The 23,619-nt window shown below is 37.5% G+C and overlaps 1 protein-coding gene across 4 annotated transcripts in view; it reads left to right on the forward strand.

Annotated features, from left to right (window-relative positions):
* STARD13 (StAR related lipid transfer domain containing 13) overlaps nucleotides 1-23,619 on the forward strand; it is a 285,456-nt gene that overhangs the window by 38,733 nt on the left and 223,104 nt on the right. For 2 of the 4 annotated variants that reach the window (XM_014249607.2, XM_014249609.2), the window contains exon 2: nucleotides 5,780-6,692. In XM_014249607.2, coding sequence (XP_014105082.2) covers nucleotides 5,937-6,692 — 756 coding nt within the window. In that variant the 5' untranslated portion in view covers nucleotides 5,780-5,936. Of the gene's footprint in view, nucleotides 1-5,779; nucleotides 6,693-12,792; nucleotides 12,980-23,619 lie in introns of those variants that run through there. The other 2 variants (XM_088068354.1, XM_088068367.1) reach the window with 1 other exon arrangement.

Below are 23,619 nucleotides of genomic sequence, written 5' to 3' on the forward strand. Positions count from 1 at the left end.
GTTAGTGCCTCCGCTGGATTAAACTCAGCCTCAAGCTCAGCTAATAGCACAAATTCCTCTCATAGCAGTCCTTCCTCCTATATACTGCAAGTAGGTCCAGCTGTAAATAAATTGCTGACATTGCTATGTTTGTTAAGAGGGTGCTTGGAAAACAGCACATCTGCCACCAACAGTTGCACCTAAGACAAACATCAATGTAAGCACTATTAAATTAACAAAGTGTCTCTTTATCATTTCAGTTTATTGCATTTGAGAAGATATTTTACTTTCCTTGGCAATGAGAATGAGCTTCTTACACAGTGGAGGTGGGGACAGTGATGCCAAAGCTGGTAGTAGACAGTCCTGGTAGTGCAGCTGTCCTGGGATAATGAACACTTCTGAATTGAGACAACCCTCACTAAACTGTCATATAAAGTAATTCCTGAAAAATGGCTGTCTCAAGATGTGGCTTCATTTGCTGACTGACGCATTCATAACTATGCCAATTTTTTTGCTGAATAAAATACTGCTAAACTTCAGTGAAGGCAATCAGGAGCATGAGGTGTAGGAGAAACCAGCATCTCAGTGCCACCTCCTTCTCTCGCTGAAATGAGTCAGGATGGATGTAGATGTGGCAGCATCCGTGCCAAGTATCTGTGCCTCGAGGATATCTCAAGGTGAAAAACGTAATCTGCAGCTACAAGCCTGAGTACATGAATACATCCATTACACGAGTAGGGCATTGCAGCATTTCCATCTTTGCTGTTTGCTCTATTCAAAAGCAAAATAGAAAAAACACTTCCAAAATTTAGCTATAACTCAAAAACTTCTCACCCTGTATTTCCAGTGACAGTACATCCTTCTCCTTTCCAAGCCAGATTTGCAATAACTGATTTGTAATCACACTCAGAGCCTCATGTGTCCAGTAACTTGTACCACAGCTACATTTTGCAGCATATGCAGAAGTCTGTCTGCAAGCTATGATTCTATTAATATATATAAAAAAAGACTTGTAAAACTTTGGCAGCAAATGTAGCTCTTGATGAAACATAGGCAGAAAATAATTAGAATTTGCAAGTGACATGGAAGCTAATTTTGGTACTCCTTTGCACTGGCTTTATACTACATCAAAAGGCATTTCACTGCCTACCTTTTCAAAGTCTGACAGCATCCAAACTCGAGCAGTGGGAACCTGACTCCAGGTGCTCCAGGTGATATAGCAAGCACGATGTTAAGGTCTGGCATAATATGAAGAATGAGGTCATGTTGTATTTTTAGAAGTGCCTGGTGTTCCTATGAAGCATGTTCTTACTCTCTCTTTTTATTTTTTTCCTTTCCCTATCCTTTTTTTTCTGCCTTTTTCTGTGAATAATTCAGCCAATGCTTGCAGAAGGCTGTTTTCGCCCCAGGGATTCTCACACATACTTCTGTTGACACAGTTCTTGTGCAGCAAGGAAGCTGAAATGTCCTTTGTTAAGGATCTGCTCTTTTCTTTTTCTGTTCTGCCCCAATGCTTGGAGGATCTTTTAGTTACTCACGCAGTTCCTGTTGTTACCCTTATGGAAATTAACTGAATTGAAAAATATGGAGTTTTTAACATACCCTTGCAAAGCAGGTAAAATTATTATCAGGAAAAAATCCTAATCTCGTTATTTTCTCTTAGCCTATGTATCTCTCATGCTCTTGCCTTGTTTGCTTATTTTTTCAAGGGAATATTGTATAAGTCAATAGAAAATACTAAGCAAAGTCATTGTGAAAGGAAAAAAATGCACTAGGGCCTGAGAGGTATAAACTTTTTATTTTAGGTGAGTGGTGTACTGTTCCAGCCAAGATCAGGACTTGATTTGCTGGTTTACTATCTCAGTTCAGATTTAAACTGAATTTCAACTGAAAAAGTTACATCTATTCACATGCTCTGTAACACCAAAATACATAATGGGTATTGAAATGCACTAATTTAAGCCATGTTTGAAAAGCTGTTTTAGGTGATTTGCTGTTAGAGTAACACTATGAAATAAATCGTAATAATTTGATTTCAGGCAAAGGGGAATTGAGCCAGTACAACATGATACACAGAACTTGAACTGTGAGGCTTCACATACATGTGCCAGGCCATATGAGAACTTCCCTTACATGGCATGTCACTAGCTATATCACAAATCTGTATTAATTTACTGCTGATTTGTAAGAAGTTTTCATTAATAAATAACATTCTGTCTATAAGTTTTAAACTCACATGTGTGAACAACTGAAGTTGCTACACCCAGATATGCATTTAGCAAAAAAAAAATCCTGTGTGTTGCTTTTTAAAGTTTTTGCTCTTACTAATGCTTCTTGGAGCCAGTTCTGGTTGGACAGTTATCTCTGGTAGCCCTGAATTCCCTTTTTAGTTGAAAAACCTATATACACTTTCATTATTCCTTACCTAGCTTCCACCAGTAGAGCTAATGCTACAGTATGTATTTAGAATTATGTATGCATACAAAAGTAATCTCTGTATTTATAAAGCCTTGAAGACCTTTTCCAGAAAGATTACTAGTTTTCAGAACTTGTATGTGGGTACATTCATCATTGTGGTGAGAATTACATTCTTTTGCAGGACTATCTTAGAGGCCTTTTGCAACATAAACAGATTTAGCTCTGGATGTTCAGAGCACTCTGAGTTACAAATTTTGCTATGGGCAGGATTTTTAAATTCTCTGCTTTGCCAAGAGCACTCCATTTTTAGGAGCTAGAAATGTGTATGTGTAACTCTTTATAAATATGAAATTTAATATTAGACATAAAAGTGTGGGGTTTTTAATAGTCACTGCTAGGTTGAGTAAAAAGATATGTTGCACAGGAGGAACAAGGGTAAACTGACATTCTCTCTTCTCAACAATTCCTCCTCAGAGATTTCTAGCCATACTTGCACAAAACCAGCCTGCTTTTGCATACTTGATGTGTTCCAGTCTCATCCCAGGAAAAATAAAGAGTGCAATAGAATAAGCAAATCCAGTAAACAGAAAAACACTTCCATTATTTTTGCAATTCAACTGTAAAATTTACAGCTTTGCCTCATATCCTGTTAAAAAAAAAAACAACTCATTTGAAAGAAATAACTCAGCAAAGTTTTAAAAGCAGTTAGGTATTAATTTTCAATGTTATAAACATAGAGTTATATAGAGAAATAATGAAAAATAAAATATTTTGGATGATAATTCAAGTTTGGGAGTCTAAAGCATGATCCTAAACTACTAGAAATAAAAAATATGAATTCACTTATCATGTGCATGCCTACTGCAGAATTTGACGTACAAGGCAGAAACTGATACACAAGAAGTTCCACCTAAATATGAGGAAGAACTTCTTTATTGTGTAATAACTTCTTTATTATTCTCTGTTGTTCTAGTCTCTGTGACTACAACAGATTGTTCTCACCAGAGATATTCAACAAGTGTCTAGACACAACCCTGTGCCATGTGCTCCAGGATGGCCCTGCTTGTGCAGGGAGGTTGGACCAGATGACCCCCTGTGATCCCCCTCCATCCCATCCCATCCCATCCCATCCCATCCCATCCCATCCCATCCCATCCCATCCCATCCCATCCCATCCCATCCCATCCCATCCCATCCCATCCCATCCCATGATCCTGTGAATTTCTGTAACTACTTCTGGAGCATTTTTTCCTAAATGTTTGGCTTAACAGGAAAGATGTTACTATGAACACAGAGGTGTATTTCCACAGATGCCATCACAGCAGGTCCTGCTTGGCAACATTACCAAAACTAAAGAGAGCCCAGGAAATGGGCCAAGGATGAGAATAAAGAGTGACAATAGGAAGGGGTGAAGATTGGGAAAGAGAATCTCTGGAGGAGATCTGGAGCCATTAGCATTGCTGCTTCTTCTGGAACTACCATCAGATGAAGAAAGGGACAACCACCAGCAGCCATGGCCGGTGAACACAACCCACCCTCTCACCTGATGTGGGCAGCCAGGCCAGAGTTCTTTTGCTGCCCTTAAGGCAGTCTGCTAGAGTAGGCAGAACTTTTTGGCTTATAGCTGGCTTTTTGTGGTGGGAGCATGGCTTCTTCCAGGGTGCTGGGTGTCAGGGACTCAGAAGCAAAAGTGATGGCTCATAGAGAGGCACAGATAATAATCACCTGAAATGGGAAGAGGGTTTTTCCCTGTGCCCACAATGTACAAGATAGTGTGGGAAAACTTAGTTATTCCAATCAGTCCATCTAAATGTGGGAATGTGTTTTCTTTTTCAAAGACGTTGTGCTCATTGTGCTCAATTAGTTCTCTTCTGGAAGTGAAGTCAGCTCTGTGTAGATGACTAACCTGAAGCACCTGAGAAAATGAGGCCTTCAGAAGTAGGTTTCTCATTCAAGCATAGATAATGTAATCTGTTGTTATTGTGTACCACAAATATGGGCTGGAATTCTTTTTGGCATTATTCCTCCCTCTAAAGGCTGGATGACTGATGTAAGCTTTTTGCCTAGACATCCTCTATAGTTTTGTATTAGGCAGTCAAGCCAGGAGGGAGACTTCTCCCACATCAAAATAGGTAAACAGGATAAGTGAGAGTATTTACCTTCTGGAAGCATTTCTCTCTCCCCACTGACTCCAGCAGGAGGTTAGACAGTTTGCAATAATGTCTGATGTTTAAATAGCTATCAATAGCTGAGAGGAGGTCTACATAAAGTGTGTGCCTGCACGCTCACATCTATTACAGCTGCAGTTCAAATGACAAAGGCAGTACAATAAATCCAAATTTTCTGAATGTGTAACAATATTCTTTCTATTACCAAAGGCATGCCTGTAACAGTAAAATATACACTAACCAGCACTAAAATATGCCTAGCTGGTATGCAGTGCTCAGTTTATGGCACATGCAGTGACAGGCACATCACATGTCAGCATCTTACTTTGCTTGCTTCCCACTTTGACAGTCACAGTGCTGCCTTCTGACACATCTTCCTCATCACTGACAGGTTTGCCACATACATCAAAGGCTTAAGCTTCTCTTTTTATTTTGAAAAGCTTCTGTTCTGCTTTGCTCTCTCACAGATGGAGTACTGAAACAATCATTAAAATAAATACTATCAATATTCAATCTGTCACAAGAAGTAAATGACATGCATGGGTGAATGGAAGCTATTCAGTGATGCAAGATCAGTTCTTCAGCTGCTCCCTTCTCCCAGTGCATTGGAGATGCACCACCTAGATGTGAGCACGGACATTAAGACTTTTAAAGCAGACAAGGCCAACTCAAATGTAGCATTGAAGCTCTCTGTTATTTTTAGCCTCCTCCTTTCCCTTTTCAAATCTATTGGAAATGGGCAAGTACTGCACTGCACTGGCAATTCACTGAATTTGAGACAATCATACCTGTAATGACGCCTTTTCTGTCTGTTTTTCCTATGACATTTCCCTATGTTTTGTTCCTTAGTCTTCCCTATGCCATTTTAGTAGCTTTATCAGAGAAGTGTAAAAATTGTGAGTGATTTAACAGGCAATGAAAATACAGTGAACAGAGGCATTTTTAGGTAACAAGCATATGTCTAACATCACTTCAAATGATTCTGAACCATTGTGTCAATAATCAACTTAAAATCATTAATTAAAAAACATTTCTTCATTTTCCATTTATTTCCAAGTCTCTAAGCAAAACAAGTTAGAATTCTCATGTTTTAAGTTCATTTAATCTGCATACATGATACATTTTTGAAGAGGCACGAGTAAATTTGATATGAACATTTCTGCTGATGCACTCCATTGCAAGCATGTTGCCATTAATTTATTTTTTTTTTCCAGGAGCTTTAAGGATTCAGATATTTTGTATGAGAATTCAAGCATTAATAATAACTGTGTGATCATGGTTTTGGAAATCTAGGAATATATTTCCTGGCTGCATATGCATATTTATGTTTCTTAAGAAAAACCAGAATGAAGTAATTTTGAACTCTGATGGATGAAACCCATTGGAATGGAAGCTAACATCTATGAAGAAGAACAGGGCTCACCTTATCTTACATCTGCCGAGTGCCTGGGAACTCCAAAGGAAGCCAAGTACGAAGAATACCAAAGAAAGACAGAAAATCAGACAAGTCCATATCAATTTCAGAATGTGTTACTGGAACCTGAGCTGAGCTTGCTGTCTGTGTCATCCTTATTGGACCACAATGAGACATCTTTACAACTTGGCACAGCTGCAGGGCGTGCCAGTGGCACCAACCAGCCCAAGACAAAGCACCTTTGCAAAGAATTAACCTGTTCTACAAGGCGCATGTCAAATGAAGATCCTTTAAACCTTCCCATGCACACAGAATGGCCAATCCCCACAGGAAAAAATTCAGACAAGAAGCCAGAAGCAAATTATGAGATCAGAGTCATAAAACACAAACCATGTGCTATCACATTTTCTGATTTTGAATTTTTATCACACAAAGCTGACACTAAGCTCCATATTTGCGAGGCAGAAGAAGCAGATGATTTGTCTTATGAAGAGGAAGAAGCAGATAACAGAGGTGATGAGGATACATTTACAGAATTGCCACTGTATGAGGCATTTTTCAAAGGTCTTCAGAGAAGGGATGTTCCTCAAAGAAAGCAAGCTAAACATGAACTTACTAAGTATCAGCACATCTGTCATTTAGAAGACTGCAGTAATCATTCTGAAAAGGCATTGAAGGACCATGATAAGGAAGAAAAACACATGGACCTGGAGGTAATACAAGCTACTCTTTAGTTTCAAGTGTGTTTTAAATAAGTGGTGTCATTTAGGGTTGGTTACAGGAGGAAAAGGACTTGTGTAAATTGTTATAGGATGATAATTATTGTGAATTACAAAATTAGGAACCTAACCTACAGTAAAAGAATATTAGTTTTTTTCACTAGACAAATGTTACTTCAAATTGACCACAATTCTATTAGCCTGAACTACAAACTTTGGATTCCTGGTTTCTTTTTTATTTAAATGGGAACATTGGCTCCATTTCCTACAAGATCATATATCGTGCTGTGTACAGCACACAGTCTCAGGACTGTTCCAAAGGGACAGAGCTCACATTAAGTCTTAGAGCAGAACATATTTCTTCATGCTGAAAAATGGGCTTTTAGTGTGGTGGCACTGTAGCACTGAGCCACCTGACCCACAGCACTGTTTCCACTTAATAACTGTTTTCTCTATTATTATTTAATTAAAACAACATAGAGGACAAGTTAAAGAGTGGTATGCAATAATTTGGTTGGTTGGTTGGGTTTTTCTGTTTGTTTTTTTTTTTGTATTTGTACTGTTATATATCATGATCTATAGATCAGTGGCCAAAATGAAAACAGAAGTTTCAGGACAAAATTAAAAAACTTGTGTAATAAAAATCATCCAACTATATATAACCTTTCCAGGAAAAAAACATTGAGTAAATTAACTTTGTTTATTGGAACTGGAGGAACAGAAGCCTCCCAGTTGAAATGTCACTATGCTCCCCATGTTCCCCATGCTTGCAGCTTGTGACAAACCAAATAACTGCAGCTAAACACATTTATCATTGGAGAAGTTCAGTTCCAGTACAAAATATGAAGTGACTACAAATAGTGTGCAAAAACAAACCCTTAGAATTCCAATGTTCCTGACCTTTCAGCACAAATTGTAACCTGCAGGCCAGGCATACCTTTCCTTCCTCTCTCTTCTCCTCCCTCCAGCTTTTAAAAGTTATTTTACATGTAAGTCTGATCTATGCTGTGAAAACCAGGCTGTAGTTCTGTAGTCTTTTACCCAGTGTGTTTTATTTTACTCTGCCTGCAGTTCTCTTCTTACTTCTAATGCTTATAACACAGAGTTGCTTCATTGATTTCTGATTAAAGGAAGGGAAGTAGAATTTGGACTATATGGTCCACATTTATGTCAAAATTATGATGTAAAATACTTAATTGCTTCTCTCCTTTAGTAGTAAGCTATCTCCAGTGGGGGTGACTAATTATACCCTTAACTGAGTGGGAGTTTCATGCTGTATTTCATTCATATCCCAACTTCACTGCAGAACCCATCAGCACACAAAGAAATAAACCAGATTTTCAGCATTTTTTCTTACCAGATAATATTAGAAGACCAAGACCCAAAGATGATTCCCAAACAGTGCAACATTTGATGCAATACTGACCCTGAGTCTCATGATACATGGTTTATTAAGTAATTGCATTGTTCTTCTAACCTAAGCCAAGTCTTACTTCCTCATTTACTCAGAAACATTCAGATTAATGAAAATAATATATCTCAAAATGGATGCACAATATCCTTTGGGTTTTCTTTCCTGAAGGTCATTCCCATAGATAAAAGGGAGATGCCAGGAGATGTTGTCATTTAGTTTACTTTATGTCTATGCCGTAAAATAAACTCAAGGATGCAGCCTGTAGTGCAAAATAATGGATTATAAATTGCCAGACAAGCATGTGAAATTACCTAGTAAATCTCAGTAATTGTGTCAAAACATTTCAAAAATTGGATGCAATATTGCAGTCCTGGTTTTGACTTTTTTCTATGTAAATAAGTATGCATCATTCTAGGAAAGCCTCCAAGAATTAAAAAAAAAGCAATTAAAAAAAATATCTTGCCTCTCAGATTTTAGCAGCAATCATGCATTACTATGCAGACTGAAATCTCCCCCTATGACTCTGGTTGAAGCAAATGTACGTCACTGTCAAGTTACTTATTTCTATTGTTTATAAATGGTGTTAAGGAGAAATGGTTCAGGGAGAAATGTCTTTCTAGTGGAAAAAAAGAAAGAAATTAAGACAGCATGGCGTAGAAATGGCTGACAAGGGCAACTGTTACTGCTAAACCTTAAACTTAAAAATCATATAATAAACTGATTACTTCGGCCATACAGATACAGACAATCATACACAGCACCCTGCACGAGATCCTGGCTAAATCCTTGCTGCTGGAGCTCAGTGAAATTGTGTTTAAGATCTATCCTGCAGGGGCATTCCTAGCCAGCTGTACCAGATACTGACTGCAAACTTCCTATTTGAGTTCCAGAAAGGAGGAAAGGCTGTCACCTTCTCCAAGATGGAAGTGCTGGCCCTTGCAGGCAGTCACCACAAGCAGAGTCAGCATCCCAATCTCCTCTTAAATAGTTGCTACAAGCATTTAGGTGACAACTCTTGAACTTCTTGTTTTATTCTAATTAATAAGCAGAGACAAATCTTCAAGTGCACTGAGCAGTAAACAAGTAGAAAGAAGATGGAAAAAATTCAACTTGTATATGCTGCCAACTGTATGTCAAGTGTAAGAAACTGATGAAAACAATTAATATAATGATGCCCTTTAAAAAAATGCTCTTTCTTCTTTTTCCAAAGGCATACAGCTTCTGCCTCTTCTGTGTGCTACAATATAAATGATACTTCTGTTCAATTTATGAATTCAGCATATACCCCCTAAGTTTCCACCCTTACATCAGTTCCACATATATTTCCTGTGCTTTCTCATAAAATCTAAATTTGGCAATTTGTTTTCCTTTGTCAGGAGTCTGTAACCAGCAGTACATTCAATACCCAAAAGAGTTCTGCCCAAATAGTTAGGTTAATGGTTGGACTAAATGTTCTTAGAAGTTCTTTCCAGCCTAAATAATTCTATGATTATTTTGTTAGTTCTGTCCAGAGATTCTTTTGCAGCTCTGAGGTGGCACCTTCAGCCATTTTTCCTTGCTTGTTTAACTTCAAGTCTTCATATCAAACTTGATATGGTGTTTGTGCACGCAGCCAGCTCTGTGTGCAGGGGCAATAAATTATTCAGAATAGTTTCTGAAACAACATTTTTCTAAATTGTCATTTCTTCAAACTACTCTGAGCAGGACACAGCCAAAGACCATATTTAACCAGGAACTACTATTCAACTTTCCATCAGTAAGCTTATCCTATCCTTACAGAGCCTGAAAGCAATATATGTTATTTTCAGGAGTAACATTTCAGGCAAGTAAAGAATTGAAGGTATTTGACAGATACTAGGAAATAAGAAAGTGTTATGAAGTCATACCCTTGACAGTGTGAATTGTCATGAATCTTTCCTCACCCCAGGGACTTTCTAGAAATCCTGCTAATATTGTTGGCTGCTGCAAAGACAAGCATAGTCCTACAGCAGCAAACTGAAAATCATTCCTGGGGAAATTTCAAATAGTTTCTTTGGGCAGCCCATATTAGCAATTTGAACAGCCAAAAAGGTTTCTGTTGCTGTTGACATTACTTAGGGCACCTAAGAGAGTTGTCACAGCTTCTTCTATTGCTTCTCTCTCCCTTGAGAGACAGGAGGATAAGACAGGAAGGCCACGTGCTGGAAAGGAATTGCTTAGAGTAACCATTAGGACGTGCTAGGTGTTCCAGCAGCCCCTCTGCAGCCTCCCTGTCTGCACTCATATTTACATCATGCCTCTTTCAAGGCATTTAGGAAGATCTAAACCAAACTTGCTTGTTTGTTTAAAGCACCAAAATGATATTTGCATTGCACTAATATTTGCATTGAATGTTACTGCGTTCAGCTGGGTCAAACAAAGAGATGCCACTCCCCAGGAGAGACAAGATGACCAAAACAGATAATTTAGGTAATGAAGGTAGTATTCACAATGAATATCTTTGTCAGGATTTGGCCTTCAGACTGTAAGTTCAAAGACTTTGGAGGAGTCTGCACAGGCATGGGAGTGACCAGAACAATGTCAGACAGCCTCTGTGCGCAGCTCTGTATTGTGTTAGCAGGGGAGCTGTGCCATCACCTTTCACCATCAGTAAATCTTCAAGGAAAACTGTAGTGTTCTAAAGGAGGTTTGTGAAAGCTACATTGTTTTTGACATTTAAAGCTAAGGCAACTGAACTCCAGAAATTATTTCAGAAAACAGTTACTGGAGAAAAAACTGGATTATCAGTTTGCTTTTCCCTCATTATTCATTTACTGTCCTTAATTTCCTTGTTTCATCCTTGTATTACAGTTAGGTACATTTTATCTTCATTACACAATCATTGCCAAATGAAAAGTTTGATAATCATTGTATCAGCTTAAATCATGAGATATAGGCTGGAATAATTTACTGAATTACAATATGGAAGTTTCCATCTGTCCCTCATTTTGTCTGCTTAACTCAGCCCAGGATGCAGTTGGGTTTCTGGGCTGTGAGGGCACATTGCTGGTTCACATCCAGCCTTTCATCCATGAGAACCTCCAAGTTCTTCTCTACAGGGATGGTCTCAATGAGTTCCCTTCCCAGTGTGTGCTCATGTCTGGGATTGCCCTGACGCAGGTGCAGCCCTTGCTCTTGGATTTGTTGAACCTCGTGAGGTTCTTGTGGGCCCACTTCTCATGTTTGTCCAGGTCCCTCTGGATGGCATCCCATCCTTCTGTTGTGGCACTGCTCAGCTTTGTGTCATCTGAAAACTCTCTGAGGGTGCACTCGAGCCCACTGTTGATGCCAATGATGAAGATATTGGAGAGCACAGGTCCCAAGACAGGACCCTGAGGAACACCACTGGTCTGTGGCCTCCACCTGGACACAGAGCCATTGACCACAATTCTCTGGCTGTGTCCATCCAGCCAATTCCTTATCAACCAAATAATCCACCTTTCAAATCCATCTGACTCCAGTTTGGAGATAAAGATGTCATAAGGGATTGTGTCAAAGGCTGTACAGAAGTCTAGGAAGATTACATCAGTCAGTCTGTCTTGTCAGTTGCTACAGTCACAAATAGAGGACATAAATCTCTGAAAATTTATTCAAAGGCCATAGTCCTTAAAGTCAATTATGATTCCTTAAAATAAATGTATTCTTCTGTGTGACTTGTAAACATTTTAATCATACAATCATACTCCCTGAGAAAGTAGTCAGGAAGTTTTAAGTCTTTGACAATGAATTTGACCTGAAAATGTGCTCACGTGGCCAACAAGGCCAATGGAATCTTGACCTTTATCAAGAATAGTGCGGCCAGCAGGACCAGGTTACTCTCTGTACTCGGCACTGCTGAGGCCACACCTCAAATCCTGTGTTCAGTTTTGGACCCCTCACTTTAAGGATATTGAGGTGCTGGAGCATGTCCAGAGAAGGGCAGCAGAGCTGGGGAAGGGTCTGGAGCACAAGTATGATGAGGAGCAACTGATGGAGCTGGGGTTGTTTAGCCTGGAGAAAAGGAGGCTCAGGGGAGACTTCATCACTCTCTTCAGGTGAGAGGAGGGTGTACTGCAGTGGGGGTCCGTTGCTTCTGACATGTCTCAAGTGAAAGGACAAGAGGAAATGACCCTAAACTGTGCCAGGAGAGGTTCAGATTAGATATTATTAAAAAAAAAAAAAATCACTTAAAGAATGGTTTAGCATTGGAATAAGATGCCCAGGGAGGTGCTGGAGTCACCATCTCTGGGCATGTTCGAGACACATCTGGATGTGGCACTTGATTACAGTGGTGCTGGGTTGCTGGTTGGACTAGATGACCTTGAGGGTATCTTCCAAGCTTGATGACTCTGTGATCCTATGAATTTTCCTTATTCAGATTATATTGAGTCCATTCAATTTAAATGATCAAACCAGAGCAGTAGTCAAGCCTATATCTGTGATGAGGTACGAGACCTGCCAAAGTAATCTTCTTACCCTTATACTTACACTGGCTTACACTCTGCTCAGTGCCTTGCTTAGCCACTCTGAAGCACTTTCCTGAGAGGTACTTTTCTGTTTTCATTAATGAGGCAGTGGAACTTAGGTGGAATTCAAGCTATCTGAAAATTGCCCTGCAATAGTTCCTTCTTCTTTAATTCAGTTGTACAGGAGCAAAAGCTAGAGAGGAACATATTAGAGTGAAGTACAGATTCCTATCTCATTCCTCCCATACTTTGGAAGTTTCTACTTCATTTTACCCTATGAAACTGAGACTCCAAAGCTAGAGGAGAAGAACGGTTGCAAACTTGGGATGACTTCTTCATGAGGAATAATACAGTTATTAATATCTCCCTTTAGTCACCTTCTGCAGACATGGAAGCCTACCCAGGTAGGAGAGCTGAGCACTTAAATAACAATATCGAGGGAGAACAGGCTAAGAAGTCAAGGGGAGGAAAATGGGGAATTACTTGTCTAGAAAGGAGTGATGCACTGAGCTTTATATATTCTAATTTCCTTTGTGTGTCTGTTAGATTTGCACTTTCTGTATTTCAATGACACATTCTTGAGAGCTAATAGATAAGAACATGGTGACTTGAACTTTGCAAGGTTTGCATTTAGTGTTTATGCTTGTTTTCTGCCTGCTTGGAAAAGGGATTGGAGAACTGCTGATTACTTTAGCAACAATGCATTATTATCAGTCAATAAATAATCACAATCAGCTCTTTATTATTAAAGAGCCAGATATGCTGGCTTAGGGACTTTAATTATTAAGTTAATGAAAGGATTTTTTATTACCTTCACAAATTTGAAGGACTAATGGTGTATATATAGCATTTTACATTGAGTACTTTTTTCTGTCACCTCCATACTCCTAATAGTGTAACCATTTCCCGTTATAATGTGGCATTTGTGGTGTCCTGCTTGTTGTGGACGTTAGCTACATGACTATTTCTCCTGAAAAAATTATAGGAACTTTGGAAAATAACAGTAAAATTATAAGAAGAATAGTAATTTAAGGATATGCTTAAAGATCATGCTGAAAAGAATTGCTATGTTGAAATCATTTAGGGAAACATGCAGATACTATCAAAATTACTGCCCTTTATCTCTTCAGCATACTTGTGTGCTGCTTGCATGTTTTAATAAACATGCATCACTCATTGTTGATTAATATAGAATTTAAAAAATAAAAATGTTTATGGCCTTAGAAAAGATACACTACTTGCCATTAGCAGATACACCTATTTTAAATCACAAGATCATCTTTGGCAGGCATCAGTGCCTATGGGGTTGAGGTCAGAGAAAGGATGCACTCTGATTTTTGTAGAATACATCCCATAGACTATTTTGAGCAGTCCCTTTCAGCTTGGGCTCCGCCAAAATCCTCCTGGGGAAAAGCTGCAATATGAGGGGACACAATCCGATCTTTATCAAAAGTAAAGCTGATAAACAAATCTCCATGTCATGGGGTGACTAACACTCAAAAAATTCAGAGGGCTGCCTTGCAGTTGATTCTTCTGCAGTTTGCAGAATACCATCACTCTAAAAGTGTGTAGTATATAGTATAAATTATTGACATAGTGAGATTCTGAGAAAATTAAAATTCCAGGATAAACTAATGAAGAAAATGGATAATAAGTCAAAAGGACAGCTCCTCTTGACTTTCAAACTCCTTTAGAAAATTTACAAAGTACTTTTCAACTAGGTGTTGTATTAGATTATATACATATTTTATACATATAAAATACGTTTTATAGAAGGTGAGATTACTGAGTTACCTTGCACAGTGTGAAACCCTTGGGCTCTTCAGGTTAATGTGTAGAATTTTATAGCTCTCCTACTGAGAAGATACTGCACTGCCAGCGAATTTCATTGTACAGCCTCATCATGGCCCCATGTGCACACATCAAGAGACCCCACAAACAGCATTTTGGGAACTCCTGCTTTAGCACATTCAAGAGTGCTAGTGCACTGTTTATTGTTTACATTTATTGTTATTGTTTTTATTTATCTTTAAAGCTAAAGCAGAAGACTAAATAGTTAACACAATAAATGTATTATACTAAAGGGTGAGAATACTTGTAACTTGAGTTATGATTTTTTTCAAATATTGACTACTTTATTTCTTGTGTCTTTGAATATCTTAGAATACCTTAGAATAAGGCCACCTCAGGAAACAGCAATATTGCTATTGGTCTTGAGAGAAAACATAAAAAAAGAATATGTATTTATGGTTGCACTGAGACCATAAAATAAAAGAGGTATATCAAGATTGTTCTTTAAAATTGTCTCAAAATATCTGGAACATGTGCTATGTGAGCCCATTCAAGTGTTCTACAGAAGGAGAGAAAAACTCAGCAGAAAATATGCCCTGTCTAAGTCAAGGCTGTGATGAACAACATTCCTCTGTCAGAGAATGGGAAGAGGCACCTGTGAGAATTACAGAGTCTTAGGTGCAGGGAACCAGAAGAAACATGCAGAAATCTGTTAATCTGCTTATCACTGAAATTAAGATATTTCTTCAAGGAAATATGATGGAGACACTGAATAAACTGTGGGATGGGCAGTAAGTAGAACTTGTGAGATCAGAAACTTACACAAAAGATGAGGAGACCAGGGAAGGGTTGCATTTTAAAGCTCGTTTGGGTGACAAGTGAGGATTTGGTATGCTTTTCAAGTCAGCCAATAGAACTGCAGTATAGCAGAGGAAAAAAAAACCAAAAAAAACAAACAAACAGAAAGAAACAGAACTTTACTGAATCAACAACCTCGCAAAGTATATTTTGTAATATGTAAAAGTTCTTGAGAGAGATTAAGAAAAATGAGTTACAAATTTCTTTATACACAAAAGTCCCACTGGAAGATTGTTGCACTTCCTCCAAGGCATTTAGGTGCTTTTGAAACTTCTTCCTAGGTAACACATGCCCAGTTAATGAAAATCAGACTAGTGATACAGCTAGGATCCCTCTGTCCTTCTTTGTGTTAAATTTTAATAATGTTAGCTTGATATTTAACAGACATATTTCTTCTGGGGCCATGAGACCCCAACTGGTATGATCTGATATGTTAAGGGATCTATGGCATTTTGGTACTGCCACATCACAAGCTACCATACAATCAGAAATCTGTGTGAACACTGAGATCCATGACTGAACCCAATTCAGAGAAACATAAAAAAAAATTAAATGTCATGAACTTCATAGAGAGTTGATGGATATGAGATTTCATTTTACAACATTCTTGTGTGGTTGATTTCTACGGGAAAGTGTCATAAGCTCAAGCCTGTCCTTAACAATCTCTCCAAGCATAGAGTATTTCATACTGCAATAAAAATGGAAACAGATTGTTCTTTCTATCCAATCTTTTCTTCAAACTGATGCTCTTGTAAAACTTTTGCCCAGTTTTGAATTATCTCAGAGCTAAGACTTTTGCAGTACAGTGAAGTGAAATCTCCGCATTAGCTTGGAGTTCTCCTAAAATAAATCAGATGAGACATTGAAGTCTATGTCTGCGTTTGAAATATTTTTTCTTCCAGAAATTAACTTCAGTAAAATCTCACCAGTATTTTGTGTTGTATTACTGGGCTCTCTTTATGTGTGCTTTCCATGGATTCTGAGATTCTTTGGCATTTAGACTATCAAGCCAGTGTTTCAAAGATCATGTCTAGAATAGGTAATGTTTTAGCACCACAGATTTAGCAACTTATTTCTAACCTATGTGCAGAGAAACTTTGTTTGGCTTTAATCTAATCTTTGTGATGAAGCAATCAGTGATATGGTAGATAAACTACTGTAAGGTTTGCATTTACTATTTATTGTTTCTATTCAAGCAGTATAATGTGACATTTCAGTATTTACATAATGAGGACTTTTCACCATGGCAAAAGCCTTGGCAGTTAGTCTGGGATCTGATTTACTTAAATTAAAAAAATATGCTAAACCTGCCAAGAAAGAACAGAACTCTGCAACTTGTATGTATTTTATTCTTGATGATGTACATCACTTATCAAGATCAAGAGAAAAGTACACAAAGCCAGTAACTAGAAGAAACAATATACAGACTGCCTTTTATTAACATACCAAGATAGGTGCCTAAACTAAGAGAAAGCGGAGTACTGAGTATTTGTGCAACTAAGGATCTAGACTCCAAGAGTTCACCTCAAGCTCTACTTTTATCTGCTGTGTTGTAGATTTTCCCAAGGTAATACAAATAACTGGTGATATATGGAAAATTATCATGTTTGTGAGATAAGAGATGATTAAACTAAAAAAGATTACCCCTGGAAGACAGAAACTTTCTAAAGACCCTGGGTTTTTTTAAAATAAAAGCTGCAATTCTATGATGCATTTCTAATGCAAGGGGGCTTTCAAGATACCCTTCTGATTTTTGTGTAGTACAGATCATGTGCTATCTTGAATTGTCCAAGCCTTGTCTTGGGGGACACATAATGCCACTGAGGCTAAAAAAAAAAAAAAAAAAAATAGTTAAAAGAGAGAAATGAGACTAAAAAGCCTTAGTGGGAAACCCCCAGTATTCCAAGCAAGCAGAGACGAACTCAGGTCTTTCTGAAATAAAGGCAAATGCAAATTATTCAAGTTCAGAAAATGCTTTTGAAACCAAACTTTTCAGACATGACAAAGCCTGCATTTTCCATGTGAATGACAGACAGCAAACTCTAAAATTGCCACTTCTTAAAGTAAAAGAATTTGCCATAATACAAACAAAAAATAACAGCAAACTCTAAAATAGTAAGAATTCTATGAATTAGAACGTATACACTCACAGCTTTTATCTCTGATCATCTTCTCCTGTGTGTAATGTTTCTAGTTTTGTAAAAAGTTAAGAAGATGAGTTTAAGCTACATTAAACGGAATGAAGATATCTAAGCTAGAATAAAATTTAAAAAAGACTAGACCTTCTTGATGGGTGCTTTTTGCTTATTTGGAAATTGTGTTCAAATGGTTGTAAGTGCTAAGGAGTGCTCATACAAGCACCTTGGAAAACACAGAATTTAATTTTAATACAAATTAAAATGAATCTGTAAGACTAGCAAGTATGAGGTTGAAAGCTGTACAAATTTGAGAAGAAAAATTTGGTTTCTACATCCAATTTAAAATTGGCAGTATATATCAAAAAAACCCAACCTCCTAGGTATAGCATCACAAATAAAAGCATTCCATTTTTCAAAGGAAGTAATTATTTTTAAATTTGGGGTTACTTAAGTTCAGAAAAAAAACTTCCCAAAGATTCAAAATTCTCCATGACAGCAAGTAATTCTTTACCCTGGGTGTGATGTGTCAGGAGCCTCCAGCCACTTGCTAGGTGGGCTACTAAGGAGCTTGGATAGCCTAACTGGCAGGTAAAGGTATTTTCCCCAAAGGAAAGTTGTCAAAATTAAGCTGTCTTTGAAAAAATAATTCAAGTCTGATGCATTGACAAATATCAATTAAATGAAAAGAAAATCACTTATCATGTAAGTATGAAATTGCTATCACTTTGGCATTTGAAATTTTAAATTCAAATATATGTAATCTGGCTGGTTTCTACACTGTCTAAGCAGGGCTTTTCCATCAGGGCTAAACTGTACATTGATCAGTTTATGCACATTTTCCCCTCTCAGAGTTGTCTAACCCAGTTCCCATTGTAACTGTTTTGGGGTTTTGGGTTTTGGTTTGTTGTTTGCGTTTTTTTACGGGTGGCAATATCACATTGGAACTATACAGAGGTGAGCAGGATTGGAGAGCAATTGGGAGAACTTGTCACTTTTTTAAGTTCTTCAGGCATTGTATTAAGACAAAGTACTAAAATATGAACTATGATCCTTCCAGCTTTTATCCTGGCATGTTTGGATATACCCCAGGTGTACATAAAGCTTTCTTCTGAAGGATATGTAGAGATCTTCCTAAATCTGAAAATCTTGCAACTCTACATTATACTGCATCTTGCTAGCAAGATTTGCTTATTATTGTTACTGTGAAATATCCTGCATTTCAAAATATCCTTGTTTGAAGTACGTAACTGGAGAAACTAGCTGGAATCCTTGAATTAGCCTAGGAATTGTTTGGTTTCAGTTATTTGCAGAGTTATATCACTACATCTCTTTATGTGGATTTTTGTGGTTGATGGGGTTTATCTAATATGCCATATCACAGGGAACTGAAATATTTGTGAATAGAATTAACACTGCTGGTAATAATCCCACAGCAGGGGATTTTTTTTGCTTTTTCTTATAATTCTCCTAGTAATTCCAAACAGTAATGTTTCCCTGTTTACCATTTTTTTTATAAATAAAGCTTACCAAATGCCTTAACAAGGGTAAACAGAATTTTTGAATTCTTTCAGTTCAGGTATTTCACAAAGAGCCAGGCAAATACAAATAAAACTAAAGTACTCCCAAATACAAGCTATGTTAGAACTGTGAGTCCATAACAGTCAGGCTAAATCTTGATAAGTGAAACCCTGGGACAGGGTCATGATTTCAGCTTCACCTGCCTCAGAACTTGTTCAGTGCACTTGTGTTTTGAAGATTTTGCAAAACTCTTGTATATTTTAATAGTTGCTATGGGTCATTGTTGTACCTCAACCCTTCTTATTCCAGAAGACAATGTCTGAAGCAAGGGACAGGGAACTTGCCTGAACCTTAAAAGTTCTGGTAACAGTAGTTTTTGCGGTTTAGCAACCATCATACTCTTACAGGAGGACATGATTTTTTTGAGCTCCAGGCCTCATTTTCCAATGTATGTGTTATACAAAAACACTTATATGGTATAAGCAATATGTTTACAAGTTCTGGGAACACAGAAACTATTCTTTTCCTTCAGGAACGATGCCTAAGGCTGCTTTATCAAAGCAACTTTTCTTCAAAAATTGAGATCAAACTGATTTGTTTAACAGAAAGTGTTTTAGGTTTTTTTTTTTTTTTTTGCTGAGCTATCTTCTTCCCAAGCTAAAAAGGACATGCTAAAATACATTGTTTCTGTTTGTGACTAAAAAAGTCACATAAGAATCTTCATAAAGTAAGATGTCCAAGGGCAGAAAAATATTATGTAGTCAGTATTATACATATATGCAGTCACTATGTGCAGTCAGTATTAAGTGATAATAACACAACATTTACTTCACCATTCCTTTTTTATTTTTTAATTCTAGCCAGGCAGGGCTTCAGCTGTTTACAGTTAGCATCAGTAATTACAAATACCATGAATAGTTAAGGTTCTGAAAGTTGTTTTGACCACTCACATAGTATTTATGTCTGTTTCTAATCTCTGAAAGAAGAAATGTAGTTAAAATGCTGAACACTTTAGGTATGTAACTAGCATTATAATTAAAAAAATAAAATTACACATTACATAAAACAATAAGGGATGAAGGCACAGATAGATGACTGTTCTTGTGCATTATGTGACGATCTTAATTCAGCATTTAAATTCTGCCCAATTCCTTTAGCTTCTTAGTTTCTATATTTGTCATGACTATTCTTGACATTTAGAGAAAAAGCATAAACCACAGCAGATTATTATAGTAGCACATCCAATACTGTGGCTTTTAGCAGAGGCAAGTAGCAGAAATATTTACTTCAGTTTACCAAACAAAAGATGGCAAAAAAAACCCCAAACAGAAACACAGACAGGTGACTTGCAAGACATGTCCCTGGTACAGCCAATGGCTTGTTCAGAATTTTATTTGTAAGACTCTTTGTTTCTCCAGATTGAAAGCTTTTACCAATTTTACTAGGCAGGGAGGAGTGAAATCTGATCTTTATAGTTTAGGTTATTAATTCTCCTCTGACATTCAGATATTTAAATATCTATGGTTCCTGATCATCCACGGGGCCTGCTGGAGTAGGCCTGCAGGTCTTGCAATTTTCTTCCAGAGAAACTAAGAATGTGGGAGGAAAACCAGGAGTGGAAGTGGGGATGGAGTGCAGCATGTCTTGCCTTAACACAGAGTTAAAATATCAGCAGAATATTATCTGGATCTGGGTCTTAGGGAATGTATCCAGCTTCCACGCTATAGAGAAAGCAGGCTGTCAAATGAAGCACATAAATTTCTTACACAGTTCAAGAAAAGACACTGATGTCTTTGAAAAGCTCCAGAGGGAGATCCCATCTGATTAAGTGCAGGCATTTAAGAAACTCAAGACAATGAAAAAATGTGCCTCTACTCATTGTTCTCACTTCCAAAAATTTATACAGGTAGATTTATTTGTTGCTCTGATCAGTGTCCTTATGTTACTTTCACAAGCTTCTTATAATTGAAATGCTAGAACCCACAGCCCTTTCAAAGCAACGGGAGACAAAACATTAAAACTGAGCAATGTACATGTACTAGAAATTATACCTGGAGCTAGTTTTATCTAGTCACCAAGCATAATGGTATTCCTGATTTCAACTGCATACTCAAACTTACTCCCACCTCCCTTTAACTTTGGCCAGCTCAAAACTTTAAAAAAAATTATATAATTTATTGTTTGTGTTACATGGTAGTTTTAGTTACAGAGGTATTTTGTTTCCTTCCTCATTCCCAATGACTGGTTTTTTTTCCAGAAAAGATTTTCAAAAATGCACTCATCTGCTAAAACTTTGCCACAAAAAAATAATTTTCTTTTATGTGACTGTTTTTAATCCACTCTTCTTCCCCTGCCTGTCATACAGAAAGGGACTAACTAAATCCCTGTCTTGGTCCTTGGCCACAGGAGACAGGTATCTAATGAAGTTCACTGTACTCCCCAAATGCTTGGCAAGGAGCAACCTGGCAGGGCTGACACCTAAACAGAAGCTGTTGAGAAACCCCTTTGCTGCTTATGAAAAAATAAAGGAGTATGTGTGCTGAATGATACAAATCCTATAAAATCAGCAAGTAAGCTCTGAAAAATCCTTGTAATGTATTTTTCTTCAGTTTCTTGATCAGAGACTAATTGTCCTTCATGAGGGAAAAAAAAAAAAGTCATTTAATAAAATCAAGCATCTCAGGATAGGAAGTGAAACTTTACTGTCCTACTGTTTCTACAGAATTAATCTAATCACCCCATGATGATCATCTCAGAAAAGTAATTAATTGCTCCAAAATGCTTTTCAGATTTAAGATTAGCACCTTGGCATTCTGCAGAATTAATGCCTTCTGCCTCACCCTTTCAGGACCTCCTGCTGCCCAAACTCTTCCACACTTCTCACTGCTTTCCAGTATACTCCAGTCCTCTCCTGTTGCATTATCTCTAGTTTCTACTTCCCACTATTTTCCCAACACTGCCAATGTCTCCTCTACTTCCCTTTCTCCACAATGTCCCCAGCCCCTCCTTCACGACTCCAGCAAGGGACAATCCATAAATGCTTTACCTAGTGGTACCTTCTCACTGTCTGGTGAACAAGCACACATAAATAACTTCAGCAGCAGGTACTCAAAAATTACACTGGCTCTTATCTCATCTTTAGTTTTATAGTGGGCCATCACTTTTGTCTCTTGTACAGTCAAAATTTTGATTAAACTTGGTTGTTTCTGATATTTCTTTCCATCTTTCAAACTGGCTTGAAGGTATCCAAACTTTTCAAAAGTTGTGGGAGAAATGTCACAGCAGCTGAGCAACGCAAAGCCACAACAGTACAACTTTGTTCTCTTAAAACACCAAGGAAAAAATTTTAAAGAGAAAGAGAAAATATGAAAGAATTACTTAAGATATAATTACTTCAAGTACCATTAAAATATAATGGAAAGAAAAATGGAAAATAATGTACATTTAGCAGCTAATTAAAACTAAAACTTCCTATAATGAACAGTTAGGAAAGGTCTACTACAAAAAAGTATATAAAACCAGAAAATTAGACTATCCAGATGGCAAAATCAAGTGATTTTTAAAAGGTATTTTAAAATACTTTGATTGATGTGGTCCAAAATATTTCAGTTTTATTTATTAAGGAAGAGTATAAATTGGGAGTTACATTTATTCTCATTTGTATTGACCCAGATGACAAACAACCACAATCAAAATTAGGCTTCCCCAGCACCAAGAGCTGTTTGCTGTAACAAGATCCGAATCCATGCTTCAAAGCCTTGATTCTCTTTTCTACCAGCTCCTCCCGAGTGTCATCATGTCAACATTAGTAGGCTGATCCTCCACATGTGGATCTGACGCTTCACCAGACTTCACTCTCAGTAATTAAAGGAACTGCAATTAAAGCCTGACTTTAACTTGAAGCATCCAGGATTTCTGTTCTTCCTCACGATGCACATACTTCCACTTCTTGCCCCAAAATGTAACAGACTTTGAAGAAAAAAAACCCTTTTGCATCACCAAAAAAGATAAAAGATTAGATTTTCCAAATCTGCCAAATTAGACTCATTTTAGTATGTCAAATGAAATAATCAAATCTTAAATGTTTTTAGAAATCCTTAATTTTAGACATTCTTCTCCTGAGCTGTGCTGAAGTCTAGAAGTTTGGTGAATTCTCTCTCTTGTCTGGAAGTCTCCTTTTGCATTCAAATATCAGAGCTGAGCTCAGGCTGTTTCACAGGTAACAAAAGTCATCAACTGACCCAAAGCAAACTGTGATACAATCAAACGGTTCAAACACAAGTAATTAGAGAATTATGTGCTTCTGACAGCCACGCTGCCTAGCCTTGAAAATTTGGGTAAATTTTACATTGATAACTGCCTGAGATTATTCATGCAGTTCCCGTTATTCATGAAACTATTGAAATCAAGGCAATCAATTAATTCAATCTATTCTCAGATCTGACAAAATTATATTCCTGAAGTTGAACAGAATCAGTCTCAACTGAGCAGAATTTACCCTGACATCTGTCATCTATGACAGAGGGGCAGATTTCCCATGCAGAGAATTACAGATTTAATTTTCAGAAAAGTGTGTAGCTATTTACACGTGCAGTTACCCGATTTAAAGTGCAATGCTCTTGTGGTAGCAACTGTAGCCTTGAATATAAAAGCAGGAACTTCTCACCAGTGTTTTTTGCAGAAATATTTCTGAAAATATCTCTGCTGAGGGACACTCCACAAGCCCTCTGGGCAATCTG

The sequence above is a fragment of the Pseudopodoces humilis genome, chromosome 2, assembly GCF_049639895.1.
Source record: "Pseudopodoces humilis isolate 2021_Gansu_Grassland_sample_001 chromosome 2, ASM4963989v1, whole genome shotgun sequence".
Taxonomy (NCBI): domain Eukaryota; kingdom Metazoa; phylum Chordata; class Aves; order Passeriformes; family Paridae; genus Pseudopodoces; species Pseudopodoces humilis.